General features: G+C 40.0%; 1 protein-coding gene across 1 annotated transcript in view; it reads right to left on the bottom strand.

Moving 5' to 3' along the window:
* Positions 1-3148: 3148 nt before the first annotated feature.
* NEB (nebulin) overlaps positions 3149-17606 on the bottom strand; it is a 183065-nt gene continuing 168607 nt past the window's right edge. Inside the window, exons 143-157 of the mRNA XM_087819858.1 lie at positions 17168-17260; positions 16580-16672; positions 15508-15600; positions 13555-13647; positions 12505-12597; positions 11817-11909; positions 10295-10387; positions 9910-10002; positions 9498-9590; positions 8499-8606; positions 8211-8394; positions 7798-7890; positions 6740-6892; positions 6306-6412; positions 3149-3923 (exon numbers count right to left, since the gene is read on the bottom strand). Of these exons, the coding sequence (XP_087675984.1) occupies positions 3750-3923; positions 6306-6412; positions 6740-6892; positions 7798-7890; positions 8211-8394; positions 8499-8606; positions 9498-9590; positions 9910-10002; positions 10295-10387; positions 11817-11909; positions 12505-12597; positions 13555-13647; positions 15508-15600; positions 16580-16672; positions 17168-17260 (1656 nt within the window). The 3' untranslated portion in view covers positions 3149-3749. The remainder of the gene's footprint in view (positions 3924-6305; positions 6413-6739; positions 6893-7797; positions 7891-8210; positions 8395-8498; positions 8607-9497; positions 9591-9909; positions 10003-10294; positions 10388-11816; positions 11910-12504; positions 12598-13554; positions 13648-15507; positions 15601-16579; positions 16673-17167; positions 17261-17606) is intronic.

The following is a 17606-nucleotide window of genomic DNA, read 5'->3' as shown; positions in this document are numbered from 1 at the left end:
CTGGATTTTTAACCCAGTTTAAATGAAGATTGAAGACTTGGGAGGGGTAGAGTGGCTCTCTCTCAATTAGGATGCTTAGAAATGGTGTCTACCTTTTTCTTGGGTCTATAAGTTTAATAAGGACACCGACTGCCTCTTGTTAACCTCTCGAACCCCAGCATCTTGTTACTCATGTTACCCCATAGTAACTCCAATGGCCCTGGCTGCCCTGTTCCTGACTCCTCCGCCTCACCATGCAGCTCTTGTTTCCAACCTCACTGCTCTCGCTAGCCCTCCTATCTGTCATACACTTTGGGCCTCAGGGACCCACCTCCCATTTACACCCAGCAAGTTCCTAGTCACTGGCCCCATCTAATACTCCCCCATTTCTGATCCCAAGGCCCCACATGAACCCACTGCCCCATCTCTGTCATTATGTGACCTCTACTCCAGTCCTGTCCTTGATGCCCTTGACCCCTCTACCACTGTGGGCTCATCTCTCCCCATTACACTGTCTCTGTCCTATGGTCCCATTTTTGTCCCCATGGCCACATCTGTCCCCACAGACCCATCTCTGTCCTGTATCCACATCCTTGTTCCCATAGACCTCTGCCACCATGACCACATCTGTATCACCATGATTGCATTTCTGTTCCCCACAGCCACATTTCTGGCTCCCACATTCCCATCTCCAGGCTCCATTGCTGGTTCTGACCACAGCTGTCTCACCCTGGATGCCCAGGGTTCCATTCCTGCCAGCTCCATGTCCCTGCCCCAGAGGCCTCCAAGCTGACTCAGGATCACCCATCCCTTGATAACCCGACCCAGGTGGTGAGGGCTGAGAGGGCAGAACTGACTCCTGGGTGAGATGGGAAGGGAAATGGACAGATGGTATGAGTGACAGGGATCGACAGATGGGGCTGAGAGGAAACGGGAGGGACAGGCGGAGGGAGCCATAACCCTATCCTTCTGTGCCCTCCAGCTCCACCGGAGATCCTCCAGCCCCAGTCTTCTTACCTGGTAGTGCCTGGGACACCAGGTCCCCATCACCTACTCAGCCCCTGCTGCCCACTGTGCCTGAGCACTCCAGCAGACTGCTCCCTTCCTTGTCCAGGAGCAGCTCCTCATCTCCCTGTTTCCTCCTGCTGCTTGCTCCGGGCTACAGGGGCCGCTCTACCCAGTGCCAGCCTGCAGGGGGCCAAGGATGGCAGGGACCCCCTCTCTGTGCTCCTGGCAATGGGTGGCGCCCACTCTGGGCCCCAGCTCCCTCTATGAGGAAGGGGGGCTCCTAGGAAGTTGTCCTGCCTGTCCCCATGATCCCCTCCCCCTGATGGGACAGGAGCACACCCCTCCCCCACCAGGCTCAGGCCTCTAGCATTCCTCGTTAATAAAGCAGGATAGATAAAAGTTTGAGTGTTGGCAGCTACGTTGTTTCTGGGTTCTTGAGTTCTTCCAAGAAGGAATTCTGAGCCAAGAACTCTAGTGCAAGAGGAAATTTATGCAGCATGCAAAGTGAAAGTATATGCAAAGAGAAGGTTTGAACAGGCTGCTTAGAACTGCCTTGGCCTTTTAGAAAGAAAGTCACAGAGGCAGAAGTGAGCCAGCTGTAGTAGACTCGGGAAATAAGTTATAGAGGCAAAAGAAGGGCCCTTGGAGACAGGTTCAGGGGGTTAGCCCAGGATAAGCTGCCACTGCCCGCTACTCCCCTGGTTGCAAGTCTTGTGGGGACCCTTAGCATTTAGGAAAAAGAAAACAAATATACACACCTGAAGAAAGAAGGCACTGGTGAGCTCTAGAGAGTGTGTCCTTTGTCTTAAGCATTTTTATCTCTTTTCTAAAGGCAAGAATTTTAAAAGAGGTCACAGGGAAGGATCTCAATAGAATATTCATCAGCTTTCCAGGTGTGTCCTTTTTAATATATATATCTTTACTGATTTCAGAGAGAGGAAGGGAGAGGGAGAGTTGAATCATCAATGATGAGTCGTCACTGATCAGCTACCTCCTGTACGCCCCCAACTAGGGATCAAGCCCTCAACCCAGGCACATGCCCTTACCAGGAATCAAACCATGATCTACTGGATCCTAGGTCGATGCTCAACTGCTGAGCCATGCTTGGCTGGGCCAGTTGTATCCTTTAATGTGCTGATTCATCAAAATGAGAGTATAGTCCTGGCCAGTGTGGCTCAGTTGGTTGAAAGGTTGTCTGTTTGATTCCCAATCAGGGCACATACCTAGGTTGGGGGTTCAATCTCCAGTCAGGCACATATGGGAATCAACTGATCAATGTTTCTTTCTCTCTTTCTTCCCTCCCCCACACCCCTTTTTCCTTCCCCTCTATTAAGAAAGAAAATGAGAGTATAAGGTCAGGGTCATGGTCTCTACTGATTGGTCGGTGCTAGGGTAGGGGGTCATTGGTCGTTGCATCTGGTTCTGATGCCAGCTATGTGTTGCTTCATCTGGTTTTGCTGCTTTTCTGGGCCAGGAGCTGAAACAACTGAGGCCTAGATGCTACCTCTAGTTTGACCAAAACTCTGTCTCTGTGGTCAACAGACCTGAGGCTTTGTTCCTAAGATTATTTGATGCTGACCAGAACCTCATTGTCCTGAGGGCTAATGCTTAAGGGAGTGGCGGTGCAAGGGAGAAGGAGACAGGTGAGTCTGGGTGCTGGGTGAGGCCAGTTTGAATCAGCTCTGTTTCAGTTTCCCCATTCCATTTGCCGAGGAATTTTCCTGGCTGCTTACTACCCTGCTTCATGAGGACAGCAGTATTACTACAGCTCTAAAGTAACATGGACAGATTGTTTGCTTTTTAGAAAGGATTCTCTGCAAATGAGCATTAAGCCATCATTGGTTGGAACTTCACCTTTTGCTCGTTTAATGACTTTGCCACCTACTGTCAGCCCACTGATTACAGAAGAGAAAGATCCCCCGAGGTTAGGATTGGATCCCACACTGTTTCTAAAACTTTATAAGCTGAGCCATAAGGGAAGCTTGCTGAATACAAGTATGGATGGAGTTTTGAAAAAGTCTATGCTTGTGCATTTTTAACAGTACGTTATCTTTAAAGTTTAATTTCTTAGTGAAGTCTAGTGTAAGGAATTTGCTTTATTGAAATTTTTTATTTATAGATCATAAAACTATTAAAAATAATGCTCATTCCATCAGTGGCATTTGTTGCAGAATTATAAGTTTTATTAGTTACTAGCTTACACCAGTTTGTATTGACTATCAGCTTAGAACTTCAGAACTGGATTAGAGATAAAAGCATCAGCATTCAGTAAGCAAGGAAAAGGTGACCATCTCTGCCATCTTTCCTTTAATGTGTACATGTTCAGAATCCTTGTTTAGAAAAGAAATAATGTCAAGCATTTTCATTAATGGAGAAAGACCTGGGTTGATACAGCAATAATATATTATTGCAGAAACTTAAAATGTCTATTCTGAAATTAAACTTATTTTAAAACCCAAGAGAAAATTTGATAGTGGCAATTTAAAAAATAATGAGCCTAAGAGTTAAATGCTGTCTCTTGTTTTATGTGCAAGTCCAGAAGACACCGAAGAAGTAAGCCAGTTTAATGATTGGACGGATTAGTCATGCTAACTTTTTTTTTTTTACTGGAGACAAAGTAAAGGATGGTACAACCATAAATCATATTGACACAGAAAAACCATTAGGTAGCTTGAGAACTTGGGTAACAGTGGAGAGGCTAAACTGAAATACTGACTGCAGGATTTGTAGGTCCTGTAGACAGGCGTGATGCTTTGAAATGCCTAAATAGCTTCAACATAGTTGGCTGGGAGCATGCCGGTCCTGCCAGTCCTCTGCACAGTGCCGTACATCCAACCTTCATCTATAGCTTGAACATTAACTATAGCATCTCCATCCTTGAAGGACACCTCATCAGCATCAGCAGCCATATAGTCATACATGGCACGGAAGATTTTCTATTCACGAGGATGGAAAAAAGGGGAGAGATATATTAGATTTGCAACAATTAACCTAAACACCCAATTTTAAGGTTTCTTATGATTTACACCATAAACTTAAGTTGCCCAAAAGAGAATGTACAACTACCACCCAGAAAGTTAAAAGACAACTCACAAAATAGGAGAAAATATTTGCAAAACACATCTGATAAGGGATTACTATCCAGAATATATAAAGAACTCCTATCATTTAATACCAAAAAAAAAAAGTGGGCAGCAAAGGATCTGAATTCTCCAAAAGAAGTATACAAAGAACCAATAAGCACATGAAGAGATGCACAACTTCACTAGTCATCAGGGAAATGCAAATCAAAACCATAATGAAATACCACTTCACACACACCAGAATGGTGATAATAAAAAGAGAGATAGTAACAGGTGTTGGGGAAGATGTGGAGAAGCTGGAATCTTCATAAACTGCTGATGGGACTGTAAAATGTGCAGCCATTTCGGAAAACAGTTTTAGGAGTTCTTTCCATGTCAAACATACAGTTCCCATATGACCTAGCAATTCTGCTCCTGAGATATACCCCAGAGGAATGAAAACACATGTCCATACAATAGCTTGTACACACTTATTCGTAGCAGCATTATTCATAACAGCCCAAAAGTGAAAACAGCTCAAATGCCCACCAAGATGAATACATTTTAAAAAGTTGTATTTCCATACAATGGAATATTATTTGGTAATAAAAAGGAATGACGTACTGATACCTGACACAACATGGATGAACTTCAAAACATTGAGTAAAGGGTGGGGTGGGGGTTGGATGGAGAGGGGCAAAAAGGGAGAAAATACGAGACATCTATAATGCTGTCAACAATAAAATAAAACTAAAAAACATTAAGGAAGCTAGTCACAAAAGTTTCATTTATATGAAACATCCATGGATATGTAGAGGCAAATATATACAGACAGAAAGTACATGAGTGGATGCCTAGCATTGGATGGAGGGCAGAGGGAAAGGCCCAGGATGGGGAGCGACTGCTATTCATAAAACCATAGATATGTGTCTGTGAAAAGAGAATGTACTGATTTTCCCTATAGCCTTTCTTTCCCTTTGGAGGAGGTCAGTCTTGTGTTTTGGAGAAGAATTTGAAAAACTGGAACAATATTGCAGATATCTCTCACTTTGGAAATTTGGAGCATACCAATAGTATGCTGACTTATAATTATTTTGTTTTAGGGTCCACATTTGGACTTTATTATTTTTTTTTAATCTATCCTCATGCTAAAGCCATATTTAATTATAATAGCTTTATATATGTTTTGCTCTAACATGGTTAAGTCCTTTCCTATGGTCATTTTCAAAATTTACTTGGTTATTTTTGCATCTTTACTCTTTCAAATAAATTTTAGAATTAACATACAGTTTTTTTTTAGATGCTATTGGGGTTTTGATTGGAATTGCCTTGAATTTATGGATTTTAGGAGAAATTACAACTTTACAAGATTCCTGAAATATAATGGGTCTCAATACTTATTTAGATCTTTTAGTAAAGATGGTTTTCTTTATACACATGTTCATTTCAGTCCTAAAGAATTATGTGTTTGTGATATTATGAATGAGATCCAGGGTCTTAAACTGAGAGTTTTAAAGTAGTCTGGTGACTATTTCTACCCAAATAAATTTTACCACGCCACAACCTCCCCGTATGTGAGTCCCTAGAATGCTTTCCTTGGGATCCCATGAAAGAACCTGATTTCCAGCCACAAGATTTTCATTGTGTTATTAAATTTTGTTTGCCCTTTCTCCCGCATCCTTTCTCCCTTCTGGGAAAAAACATTTGCATTCTCTTTTAAAAGCCAACCCATATTTGCTCTTGGTTTATGCAATCCTAACTGACAACATCCACATGCAGTTGGCCAGTGGTAATTGAATCAGGTAATATATAGTAATTGGGTCTCTAAAAGAAAAAAATAAAGTAGCCTGGTGAATTGTGAACATGATTTGACTTAACTCTTCAATATATATTAACAGGAGAGGTTTAAGATGTGGCATGCTTACATGTGTGACATGTGCACACAGATTTATATTCTTGAAGAATGATTCCAAGCAGCAAATGCTTTAGTTTAAGATAGTGAGTGGGGCCAAAGAGCCCAAACTAAGCATTTGCTTTAGTTTTTTTGTTTTGTTTTAAATCATTGAATAATGCTTTTTAATTCATTTTAGTTTTATAATGAAGGTTTTCTGATATTGCTGTTAACCTGAGATGTATAATGAAAAAAAAATTATATAAAATAGAAGGTTTGGTTTAAAAAAATCAGAATACCTATAATTACTTTTGCACATGTCAGAAAATAAGATGATTTGAGTAAGTCCTTTATCATGTACTTACTCCAGCAGTAGACGGGTGAGATGGGATAGAGGACACTGTTGTCTGTTGGGTGGCAACTGAAGATGATCGTTGTTGTGGGAGCTCCGTGGTTTTTGCATGTTTGTAAGCTGAAAGGAAGAAAAAATAGTTTATAGGAAAAAAACAGCCAGACATCATTAAATTTGTGTTTAGCAGCTGAGCAGGGCTGTCTTTCCCCCTAATTTAAAAAGAATGATTCCCAAGAAAGGGGAAATGAAAATGAAGCATCTAACTCATGTACCCACTCCACAATTCTAGTCTTTTCTCATTAGAAGAATCCAGATAAGTATATATATATTTTTTAATTGATCAATTGATTAATTAGTTAATTTAGTTATTAGTCAAAGCTTCTCTTAGTAGTAACTGCCAGTGAGCTGGCCGGCCATGTTGCCAGAGTCAGCGCCATCCACTTGTACCTGTTGAGGCTGCGGAGAAGAAGATGCCACCGTTGCTGTAGGAGGACAGGTGGTGGTCGGCGCCTTCCGAGTGCTCAGACTTCTCCTCGCCGCCGCTGACGCTCAGTGCGCTGGCTGATCGCGACTGCTCCCGGCTCCGGCGCTGAGCTTGGGCTGGGGGAGGTGAGATTTCAGAGAGAGCAGAGAAGGAACTTTGATGACAGGGGTGCCTACAGTAACTGAATCTCCGCTGGTTTTTGTTCGTTTGTTACCAGGCACGGTCTTAAGTAGATTTCCGTGGATGAAACCCTCAAAACGCTTATGATATATGGTGTCATCCCCATTTTCCAGATAAGAGATGAATTACCATTGGGCAGGTGATAGTTAAGTGGTACAGCCAGGCTACCAATCCCAGAGTCTGTCCTTGAGACTACTCCTTCCCTCCACCCAGCCCATTTTCCTGGATCACCAAAATGAACAGATATTACAGTAATATTCACATTCACACTCCATCTTTCACTTCTCCAGAAAGTCCTCCCTAACTTCCAAGTCAATTTAGATGCCCTTTCCCTGTGTTCCCACAATCCATGTGCAGACTTAAAACTGCACTGTCAGGGTTTACTTGTCTCTCTTCATCAGTAGACTAGTGTGCAAATCCTTTAAGAGCAGGCACTACATGTTATTTTACTTTTTAACATGAATGGAAGGCATAAAGGCATGCACGTGGCCTGTTTCATTGAGTGACTAATCTTCCTTGACGTAAGAGAGTTCAGAAAGTTGCTAAGATCAAATCCATTCTCTCTTCCCTTTGCCTATGTACTTTTTTCATTATTTATCTAATAGAGTGACTCCCCTTTTTTTCTTTAGGAACATAAAATAATGCGGCCTGAGGGAGACCTACATCGAAGCAGTGAAGCTTGTCTAAAAAATGAGTTTGGCCCACTAGTCAAGGTATTTTTATGTTGAATGGGCCGCCCAGGAAACTGAAAACCTTTGAGGGAAGGAACTTCAGAAAGCCATTGACTCTAGCCTCCTAAATGGTGACATCTTTGTCGTAATCCATTTGTGGCATCACATACCATTAATCATGTGTAAGCTTCGGGATTGAATATTGTCTTCTGCTGGGTCATAGTCAAAAACTGAGCCAGGATTAGTACGCCAGACACGTAAACCTGGAAGGGAGATTAAGGATCAGAGATGTTGTTCCTGGACTCTCTCAATAACCTGGAATCCAAGGTCTGAACTAAGTCATAGGATGATTGATTAACACTAATTTAGCTTAGGTTCTAGTCGTGTCTCCTCCTCAGAGGACATCGAAGTCTGAGGTAGAAGAGAGGTCAGGTTTGCAAACTGAAATAATAGAGGTTTCCTTTCACACCTAATGACAAACAGATCGAGGGCCTTTATCTTTTGCCTTGCTATAGATAATTCGCTGATGTTCTTCTACCTCCTTAACTTCAAGTCAGTTCCCCCCCTCCTAGGGCTCAATCACCTGTAATAGTCTCCTGATCCTGGTCATTCCGTTTTTGTTCCATTTCCACCACTTTTCTCTGAATCCCTCGATAGTTAATGTCGCTGAAGTCCTGCGTGTTCTTTTTCACTCTTTCAGTGATAGGGTCCGTCACCACTGGTGTGAAGCAGCCCTTGTGCTTCTCAAAGTCTTCATGATATTTCACCTGAAATTTCATGAATTCGCTTTATGAAAATGAGGGTGGGATCACCTCCTTCTCCCCGCGTTCCCACAGGCGGGCCAGCCAATCCCCAAGAGTCCCTGACTCACTGTTGAGATGTGGCGTTGGGTCTCCCTCACCCGTCTCATCTCCGGGGTGTCCAGGACATAGGCAGCTTTGCCTTGTATTTGTTTCCGGAAGCTATCGGAATAAAGAACCTGACGGAGGAGAAACACGGATGAGCACAGGCCATGGTTCTGAGGCCTCCAAACCTTTCCGACGGGTGGAGGTGAAGGGAGGGACGCTTGAGCCCACTGCTGGGACCCAGCAAGGCCCGTGACTAATGGTGGGTGGAACAGGTTAGCATGAGGACGGTGGGCAGGGCTCGCATCCGGAGACAAAGGGTCTGTTCCGACTTTGAAAATGTAACTTGCACTTTCAAAGGAGAAGAGGCACAGTATAATTTTGAAAGGAAAAGGGAGAAAGTGATCTCTTGAATTTGCTGGGAACTGTGGCACCAGCACCAGCATATTGGACCGTATTTGGTGCTAAACGTGATACATTAGAAAGAACTATCCTTCAAAACAAGTGATCATTTTTTTTGTAGGTTTATGTCCAGATTCTATAAACCAATATGCAAATACAGTAATCAAAGTCCTCCAGACACGAAAAACCCAAAACATCAAAACTAGAGAAGGCATCCATTTCAGAGTATTACCTATTTCCTAGAGTACCTTAAAAGTAAAGGAAAGCTGAAGACGAAGGGTGTTAGGAAGTCAATCTGTTACCGTTGGTTACATAAAACTACCTCAGAGAAAAGTAAAGGGTAGAGGGAGGTGGGAAACATTGGCAATTAACTTGTTATGTCTTAGTATGACCATTTGGAGTTTAAAAGCACAGTTGTGTTAATTTTAGTGTAAATTTTCAGTGGAATAAGAAAGTACACATTTTTATGGTGTTAAAATGTTATTTTCCAAGATGTTGCATTTCCCTCTCTTTTTTTCATTTTAGTGTGTTTTTCAGTTGAATGAGAAAGGCACATTTTTATGATGTTAAAATGTTATTGTCCAAGATGTTGCATTCCTTTTTTTTGTAATCCTAGGAAATACCGAGCTAATGTTTTCTTGGTTGCGCTTAGCTCTCTCCATCTCTGGAGTAACAGGTGTCGGAGTTGCTTTTCTCATATTTTCTTTGTACAATACCTAGAGGAGCCAAGAGAGCATCCAGACATCAGAGAGCAGAAAACCATTTCTGAAAACCATCATCTAGCTGGTGTTATGGCTCAAATTATATCACACTCTGAGAAACGCCTCAGGAAGAGAAAGCCATTAAAATGTTATTGTATGAAGCAAAAGATGAAGTTTGGGCTGGAGGGGATGGTTTTTTGTTTTTAAGTGGGTAAGGAGAATTTTAATAGAAAAACAAAAGTTTGGGGAAAACAGTGAGATAAATTAGTGGTATAACCATCTTTGCCAGGCTTGTTAAAAGTTTAACAATTTCTTTTTTTCCTCTCTGAAATACCGAGCTAAAGTTTTCTTGATTGCGTTTGACTCTTTCCATCTCAGGAGTAAAGGGTGTGGGGGTCGCTTTCCCCAGGTTGTCTTTGTATAACACCTGTGAGATAAAAAGTTGGACCCGAAAGTCACTAGGAGGCAATTTTCAGGCTATTAAATACAATGCAATTGGGGGAGAAAAATCCCATGTTTAATCTATTATTATTAGTGAGAATAGCTCTCACGAAGAAAGCTTAAAAACCAGTTAATGGCAACACTAAGGGTAGTATGTCATTTAGAAGAGGTTCTAAAAAACTGGCATTTTGTTTGTTTTTAACCTGGGAGGGAGTTAGGAGCAGGCCAAACCGCAGGGGTTACTTTGCAAAAATAAAAGCACTTTCTCAAGACAATACCGAGCTAATGTTCTCTTGATTGCGTTTCACTCTCTGCATCTCTGGAGTGACAGGGGTTGGGGTGGCTTTCCCCATATTTTCTTTGTACAAAACCTACACGAATCCAGTGGATCCAAAGAGCAAAAAAGAAAGAAAAAAAAAGAATAATAGTTACCAAAAGATTCAACAGAACAGAGAACTCGTTAGGAGGCACAGGGTGCCAAAGGATTTGGGCAGTGAGGTTAGACGGGAAGGAATATGCTTCCAGAGGATGTTGGTATAGTTACAGCAAGACCCGCATCCCAGGTAGGACGCGGCGCTGGCATCCTCGCAGCCTACCCGGCAGAGCTGCAGCGTGGCCAAGGAGACCAGGGGCCCTTGCACCCCACCCTAGTCCATGAATTTCAGGCGCCCGGCAGATCACCTAAACAGCACTTGGGGGCCGGGGCCTGAACACCACTGAGGAGGTGACGGCTGCTCCCGATTCAGCGGTGGGGAACTCGACCTGTGTGCAGCACTTAAGCTCATGTAGACACCTCAGTCAAACCATGGGCCCTCAAACGGGCAAAGGGCTTCTCCTCTCTTTTCTCCCTGCTCTCATCTGTGTTGTGCCTCTTGCTGTAGTTTACTACGACATCAAACTTCTCAGTGAGGGGAAATGTTTTCAGCGATTATATCACTATATGGGAAGTCAGTGAAACACGTAACATCATGACAAATCCTCAACCTCGGTGTCTCTCTTCAGTGGCAGTCTTGGGGACATGGGAGGTTTGGGAAATGCCATTCTGGAGGAAGGTTTCTGTTAAAGTGGTGGGTCTCAAAGTGGGGTCCCTGGGCAGCAAGGTTAGCATCATCCTGACACAAACCCCAACCCCCTGGAAATGTATCAACATATATAATATCACCGAGCACAGGCTTACAGGACATGGTTTACTAAGTTAGCAATTAAAGACCGTGAACAAGAGAATAGAACAGAAAGAACTAAAATTGGTAAAACAAAAAACAGTTCTAGTGACACTATTTTATATAAGTTAATCAAGAACCATTTGCCAAAACCACTGCTGAATCTTAATTTATGTCATTATTTGTGAAGGAGAAGATAAGGGTTATTTTTCCCAAGGTCTCTTTGTAGAAAAATCTGACAGGGTAGATTAGAACCTAAAGTCACAGGCACAAAAACACAAAAAAACCCACAACTCCAATGTACCAGAAAAAGTCTTTCTACACCTACTATGCCACCTCCCAAATTTCACAAGTACGGGAAACAAAGAGACCTTGGGGGTGGTGAATAGAGAGTAAGTCTGGGGAGAGATGAGCAAAACAATGTTTTATTGGAAAATCCTTTCCTTCCTGATATTAGAATTTTAAATTATGGATTAAAGCAATCTTGTTATGGCATTAAGGCTAAGAGTAGCCAGCCCTATAGGCAAAAAGGGTAAGTGTGATAAAGTCACAAAATTTAAGTTGTCTTTTAAAAGTAGGATTAATATGTATTATTTTAAATCACTGAAAAGTAGTAGTTTTTCTTTTCTTGCCAAAGTACCGTGCTAATATTTTCTTGATTGTGTTTGACTCTCTCCATCTCTGGAGTGACAGGTAAAGGGGTTGCTTTGCCCATGTTTTCTTTGTATAACACCTGTGTGATGAGAAAGCATCCAGAAAACAACCGTAAGCAACATTTCATTTGTTGTGAGATTTTAAGGGTGAGTTCAACTGCCTTATTACCAAATTACACAGTAGTCTAAGAAGCCAGGAGTTATACGCAGACAAGATGCCACAAACTACTTGAATGGCAGCCACTGTTGGGATAGGAAAACACTCGCTAGGGCACCAAGGACGTCAGCTGCTGGGCGTAAGGCTGTCTGAGTTATCCATGTTATTTTTCCATTTCTACGAGCACGGTACCTCCTAAACAATCACATGGGGACTTAAGATGGTTAGAACTCGGTTTTGCTGTTATCCAAGCAAACTAAAAGATAAGTCAGGCTTTTTTTTTTTTAAAGAGATATTTTAAAATACCAGATGGAATAGAAATCAGAATTAACTGAAATTAAAAGAAAATAGAATCAATAGCAGTATCACAGAAATGCAAAAATCTCTATGTCCTTTTGCTAAATGAGGTATTATTAGAAGCAAAGGAAGGGAAGTGGGTTTCAAAAGAGAAGACATGTTTAGTATTCATTTAATTATGAGGTTAAACGGCATCTTCTTTTCCTTTCTGTCCAAAATACCGAGCTAAGGTTTTCTTGATTGTGTTTGACTCTCAGCATCTCAGGCGTGATGGAGACTGGGATTCCTGTCCCCACGTTTTCTTTGTATAGCACCTGTGCGATAAGAAGGCATCCAGAACAGAAAGCATCAGCCCCTCTGCCCCGCGGGGCAGGGGGAGCAGAAGGGCAAAGAGGAGGGAGTTACAGGAAGGGAATTCCCACACGCTTCTAGATCCATCGTGAATGCGCCTAGAGACATCCTAAAAAGCAAGGGAAGGCAGGAAAGAGCGGGGAACCGCAGGAGGCAGGGAAGGAAAGTGTTATCATTTGTGTAGTTGAACTAATCTGCAGCGCTGAGCGACCGAGGCGCCACGGCAGGGGACACTTAGCCCTTCCCGGCTTGTTACGAGGAGGGGAAAATTCAAAGGGCGAGACAGAACCAAGGAAGTTATTTTTGATTTGGAAATGTTATTAGTAAACCACATAAGGGTATTTGGGTTTTATAAACATTGCTTATATGAAGATACGTACGCACACATCTTCTTTTGCTGACTTTCAAAAGAAGTCCAAGTATTTAATTTTTAGTTAGGGTAAACATATTGGGGAAAAGTAATCATTTTTAAGGCAAATGGAGAGTAATGACAAAATGCAAAAAAATAAATAAATTTAAAAACCCTTGAAAATATCTATACAAATACCAGTAGGGACAGAGGAGGTTAGAATAGGAAATGAAGCCAACAGTCTGATGGTTGCAGAATAAACTTTCGTAAGCTTATGTTCAGGTCAAATTTGCCAAAGCAGGATAAATGTGGGTGCTTAGACATTGAGAATGTTATGCTTTTAAAGGCTGCAATATAATACTGAACGCTTTTTTTTTAAAGTCAAGTGATTATATTAATATTTAACCAAAATGGGGAAACTAATTCATAGGAAATGGTAGCATTAAGTTGCGAACAAGACGTGCCAAGGTTTTTATTGGGATAAATTGATTAGATTTTAAAATATAGCCATTAATTTTTTAAAAACATTTTAAAAATAGTTAAGGGCTTTTTTTTTTTTTTTTTTAAATACCGAACTAAAGTTTTCTTGATTGTGTTTGACTCTCTCCATCTCTGGAGTGATGGGAATCGGGATCCCTTGCCCGAGGTTCTCTTTATACAACACCTGTACGACATAAGAAAGCATCCAAAAGAACAAGAGCAGTCAGCACAGCCCTTTCCTCTCTGTTCTGTAGGGAACCTAGTAGGAGACTGTGACCTCGAACAGGAAAGACAGCTTCACCCAGCAAGCCTGTCTTTCCCAGGACAGATCTGGATGAGAACATGCACCATGTATCCTCAGCAAAAGTGCCAGTGTACCTGATACCCAGCTTTTAGTCTAACTCATCTATTAAATGTTTGCTTCCTGTATCAGGAAATAAAGAAAAAGATGCAAATGCTAATTTCCTAAGAGCACTAAAGTGCTTAGTGTACAATAGAAAGATTATTTTTAAATTAGCTTGGCAAATATTTATTTTCCCTACACAGAACATCTGTTTTTCAGAAAAACAGGTATTTAAAACCCCAGGCCAAATCTATGCAACATGGCAAAATTGATCTTTGCTGAGTAAATTCAAATTGCAGAGGTGGTCAAGTCTATAAGTCAAGGTTTTAATAGATAGCACCATTTATTTCTCATAGTATCATAAAGGCTCTATGCACCACTGGACAATTTGCCTAAATGCAACTTGTGTAATAGTTAACACAAATGGTTACTTAGAAAAAGAAATTGCCCAGGGTCATGAGGGTCATCAAGATCTTAAACAGATATAAATAATAATGTACTTACTCTACTATAGAAAAAAATAATTGAAAATAATTTTGAAAAATTAATGCTAACCTTTGCAAAAGAAGAAATAATAATAATAATAATAATAAACCCACAAGGAAAACAGTGACTGTAACATTCCCAAAGTAATATTAATTTACATTGAAAATTTAAACCAAATCAAGAGATTGTTAGTGAGTAGTAATTAAAAACAAAGGAAAACAAAACAAAAATACAGCGGGACTTATCAGGGTGACCACTTTGTAAATTATATAAATGTCTAATCTTTATGTTGTATACCTGAAACTAATATAATACTGTATGTCAACTGTAATTGAAAAAATAAAAAATATTATTTAAAAAAGACAGTGGGACCAAAGAAAGTTACAGATCTAATTATGTGAAAGAATCAAACTTTAAGAAAATATTTAAACTGACAATTTAAAACCATATTGGATCAAACTTCCTCCCATCCCTCCCAAAAATAAATTCCAGCTAAATTTTCATAGTAACATTTGATTAGATCTGATTTAGATTTTAGATCTGAATCTAGGATCCTTATATAGAAATTTCACAGGCCCTTTGAGGATTATAGAGGTTTTCAGCAATAACAATAATACAAGAGAAAATAACGTTAAATATAAGCTTATGATCTGATTTGTGTGTTAAAAACAAATCAGAAGGTTTGGATTTCTGTTTCTGGAATGGCTTGTTTAAGACAAGTACCAAGATGAGATTGCTTTGGGTCCCTCACTGAGCCATTTTCTTTCTCAGTACTGCTGTTTTTCAAGATATGATCTATGCTAAGGTAACCCCTGTTCCCAAGCAAGAGCCACTATTTTTACCTGGGACCTCAATCCTGTGTCTTGCTGTGCCAACTCAGAAATACTGAATAAAAAGGGTTCCAAGTAAGTAATAACTACAGTGTTTGGGGGTTTTTTGGACATCAGTTAACTTCAAAAGTCCCAGTAGTAACATAAAAGGTGAAAAGAGAAGGAAAGGAACCAATTAAAAGTTTTAAGGGACTATTATAGAAGGTATAAAACGTTAGAATCAAATGGTGGTTAAAGATCTGGAAAACAGAAAGATTCAGTTGATGAGATTTAAAATAAGAACTTGTTAAATTGAGAATTTTAGAGACTCATAATAAGTTTGGGTTTATAGGAAGTTATTATTATTTTTTTTAATATGGAGTTAAAGGAGCTTTCTGCCAAATACCGAGCTAAAGTTTTCTTGATTGCGTTTGACTCTCTCCATCTCAGGAGTGACAGGTATGGGGGTCCCCTTGTTCAAATTCTCTTTGTACAAAATCTGTGTGCACAAAACCAACAATCAAATCAGCCTGGACCCATCTTTTAGGTAGACGTAACCTTTAAAATAGTCTCTAAAAGTAGTTTTGCTTGTTTGTCTTCATAATTATGGCATATAGGCCTAAATAACTTTAAGGAATTGAACTATAGGCCACATTTGGACATTTAGTCAAACAGTATGATTTCTATCTCTAAGCAGCATTAAAACAGACCCAACTGCTGGGATGCAAGCAGGAGTCACCACACAGGCCTTCTCTCGAAGGCAGAAGGATTCGGCCTTATCAAATAGCATTCAAGTGAACTGAAATTAATATCTATAATGAGTTGTTCATAACTCTAAATTAGGGAACGGGGGGAGTGGGGAATAAAATAAATATTAACAAATGTTAAACGCTAAATAAAGAGTAGCTTTCAGTGATCCTGAAACTACTCCAAAGGAAAGCTCAGTTACGATCTTGTGGTATACAAAAATAGCTAAGTTAAGGAAATTTGTATTTCTGAGTTACTAAAAATTGCTATGTTGTCTTTTGAATGAAAATATTTAAGAATCACGTTTTTTTTTTAAAGAAAAGCTGCAAACACAAAAAATACATCAAACAGAGCCAGAATAAATACCACTAAAGTTCTAATTAACATTGACCTTTAAAAGGGGGTGTTAGATTTTACTTCTGACGAGTGCCACACCAGTTAGACACACCTATTGTTATTCTAGGAGGATCTGAGGAAGGAAACACCAAGTATTACAGGAATTTGAGGAAAGTGATCAATACTATGTTTTAGGGAAAATAGTTAAAATTTCACACCAGAACTAAAGTAAATACTAAATTAGACTTAGATTAAAAACTGAGGTAATATTTGGTATCATTATTTTTATATAAATTTAGTAATTTTATAGGAAGAAAAATCAGATGTTTGTAATGTGTTAAAATATTATTTTAAATACGGATTAAGGGATTTTATTTTTGTCCCCTAAGAAATACCGAGCTAACGTTCTCTTGATTGCGTTTGACTCTCTCCATCTCTGGAGTGATAGGTGTTGGGGTTCCTGTCCCCAAATTTTCTTTGTACAAAACCTGTGAGATACAAGAAAGTACCCAAAAGACATTCAAAACAAGCACAAAGATTAAGGGAGGGAGAAACTTAAAGACAGGGGTATGTGAGGGAGGAGTTTTTTAGTGAATAATATTTAGTAAGGATAGTGCTTTTCCTTTATGATTTTAATGAACTCTACAAGGCTAATTCTGAGAATGAAAAAGCAAAGGAAAGCGCTGAGTTTAAGATATGAGTATAGTGATGAGGGGTCTTGGGTTAATTTTACTTACAGTATTTCACATCTAAGTGCTCACACTTGTCAGTGGCTGAAAGTGTTAAAGTACCATCGGAAAAGGGAGTCACTTTGTGAGAGCCCAGATGGTTTTGGTCAGGTAATAACACACACACATACACACAGAGACACAAGTACACACAGAATTGCTGTTAAGATGTTACTTTTAAGAAAAGGATGATGGGTTATTCTGGTAAATTTTTTTAATGGGAAATAGTTTCTTATTTGATATATTTATAAATACCGAGCTAAAGTTCTCTTGATTGCGTTTAACTCTCTCAATCTCTGGAGTGACAGAGGTTGGAATGCCTGTTCCCAAGTTTTCTTTGTACATAACCTGTAGGAGATAATTAGAATGCTCAAAAAGGTAAAATGAGCACGAATCCTTTGTATTACAGCTACACATGTGCTAGTTGGTGGAAACTCATAAAAACAATCTCGCTTTCAAATATGACACTCAAAGAATAAAGAAAAATAATTCCACAAACATTTACATTCTCTCTTCGAAAGTAGAAATTTTACTACCTTGAAAACTGTGCACTAAATTTTGCATTTTCTATAGTCAGCACTTAGCAGATGCCTAAAATGCACTAAATAGTAGCAGTAAACTCAGCAATGAGAAAAATCTCTCCATTTCGGAACATCTTATATTAGTGCCTTTAATATAGTAGGTCCATGGGAAA

The sequence above is a fragment of the Miniopterus natalensis genome, chromosome 8, assembly GCF_054644295.1.
Source record: "Miniopterus natalensis isolate mMinNat1 chromosome 8, mMinNat1.hap1, whole genome shotgun sequence".
Lineage (NCBI taxonomy): Eukaryota > Metazoa > Chordata > Mammalia > Chiroptera > Miniopteridae > Miniopterus > Miniopterus natalensis.
This window is presented reverse-complemented; position numbering and strand designations above follow the sequence as displayed.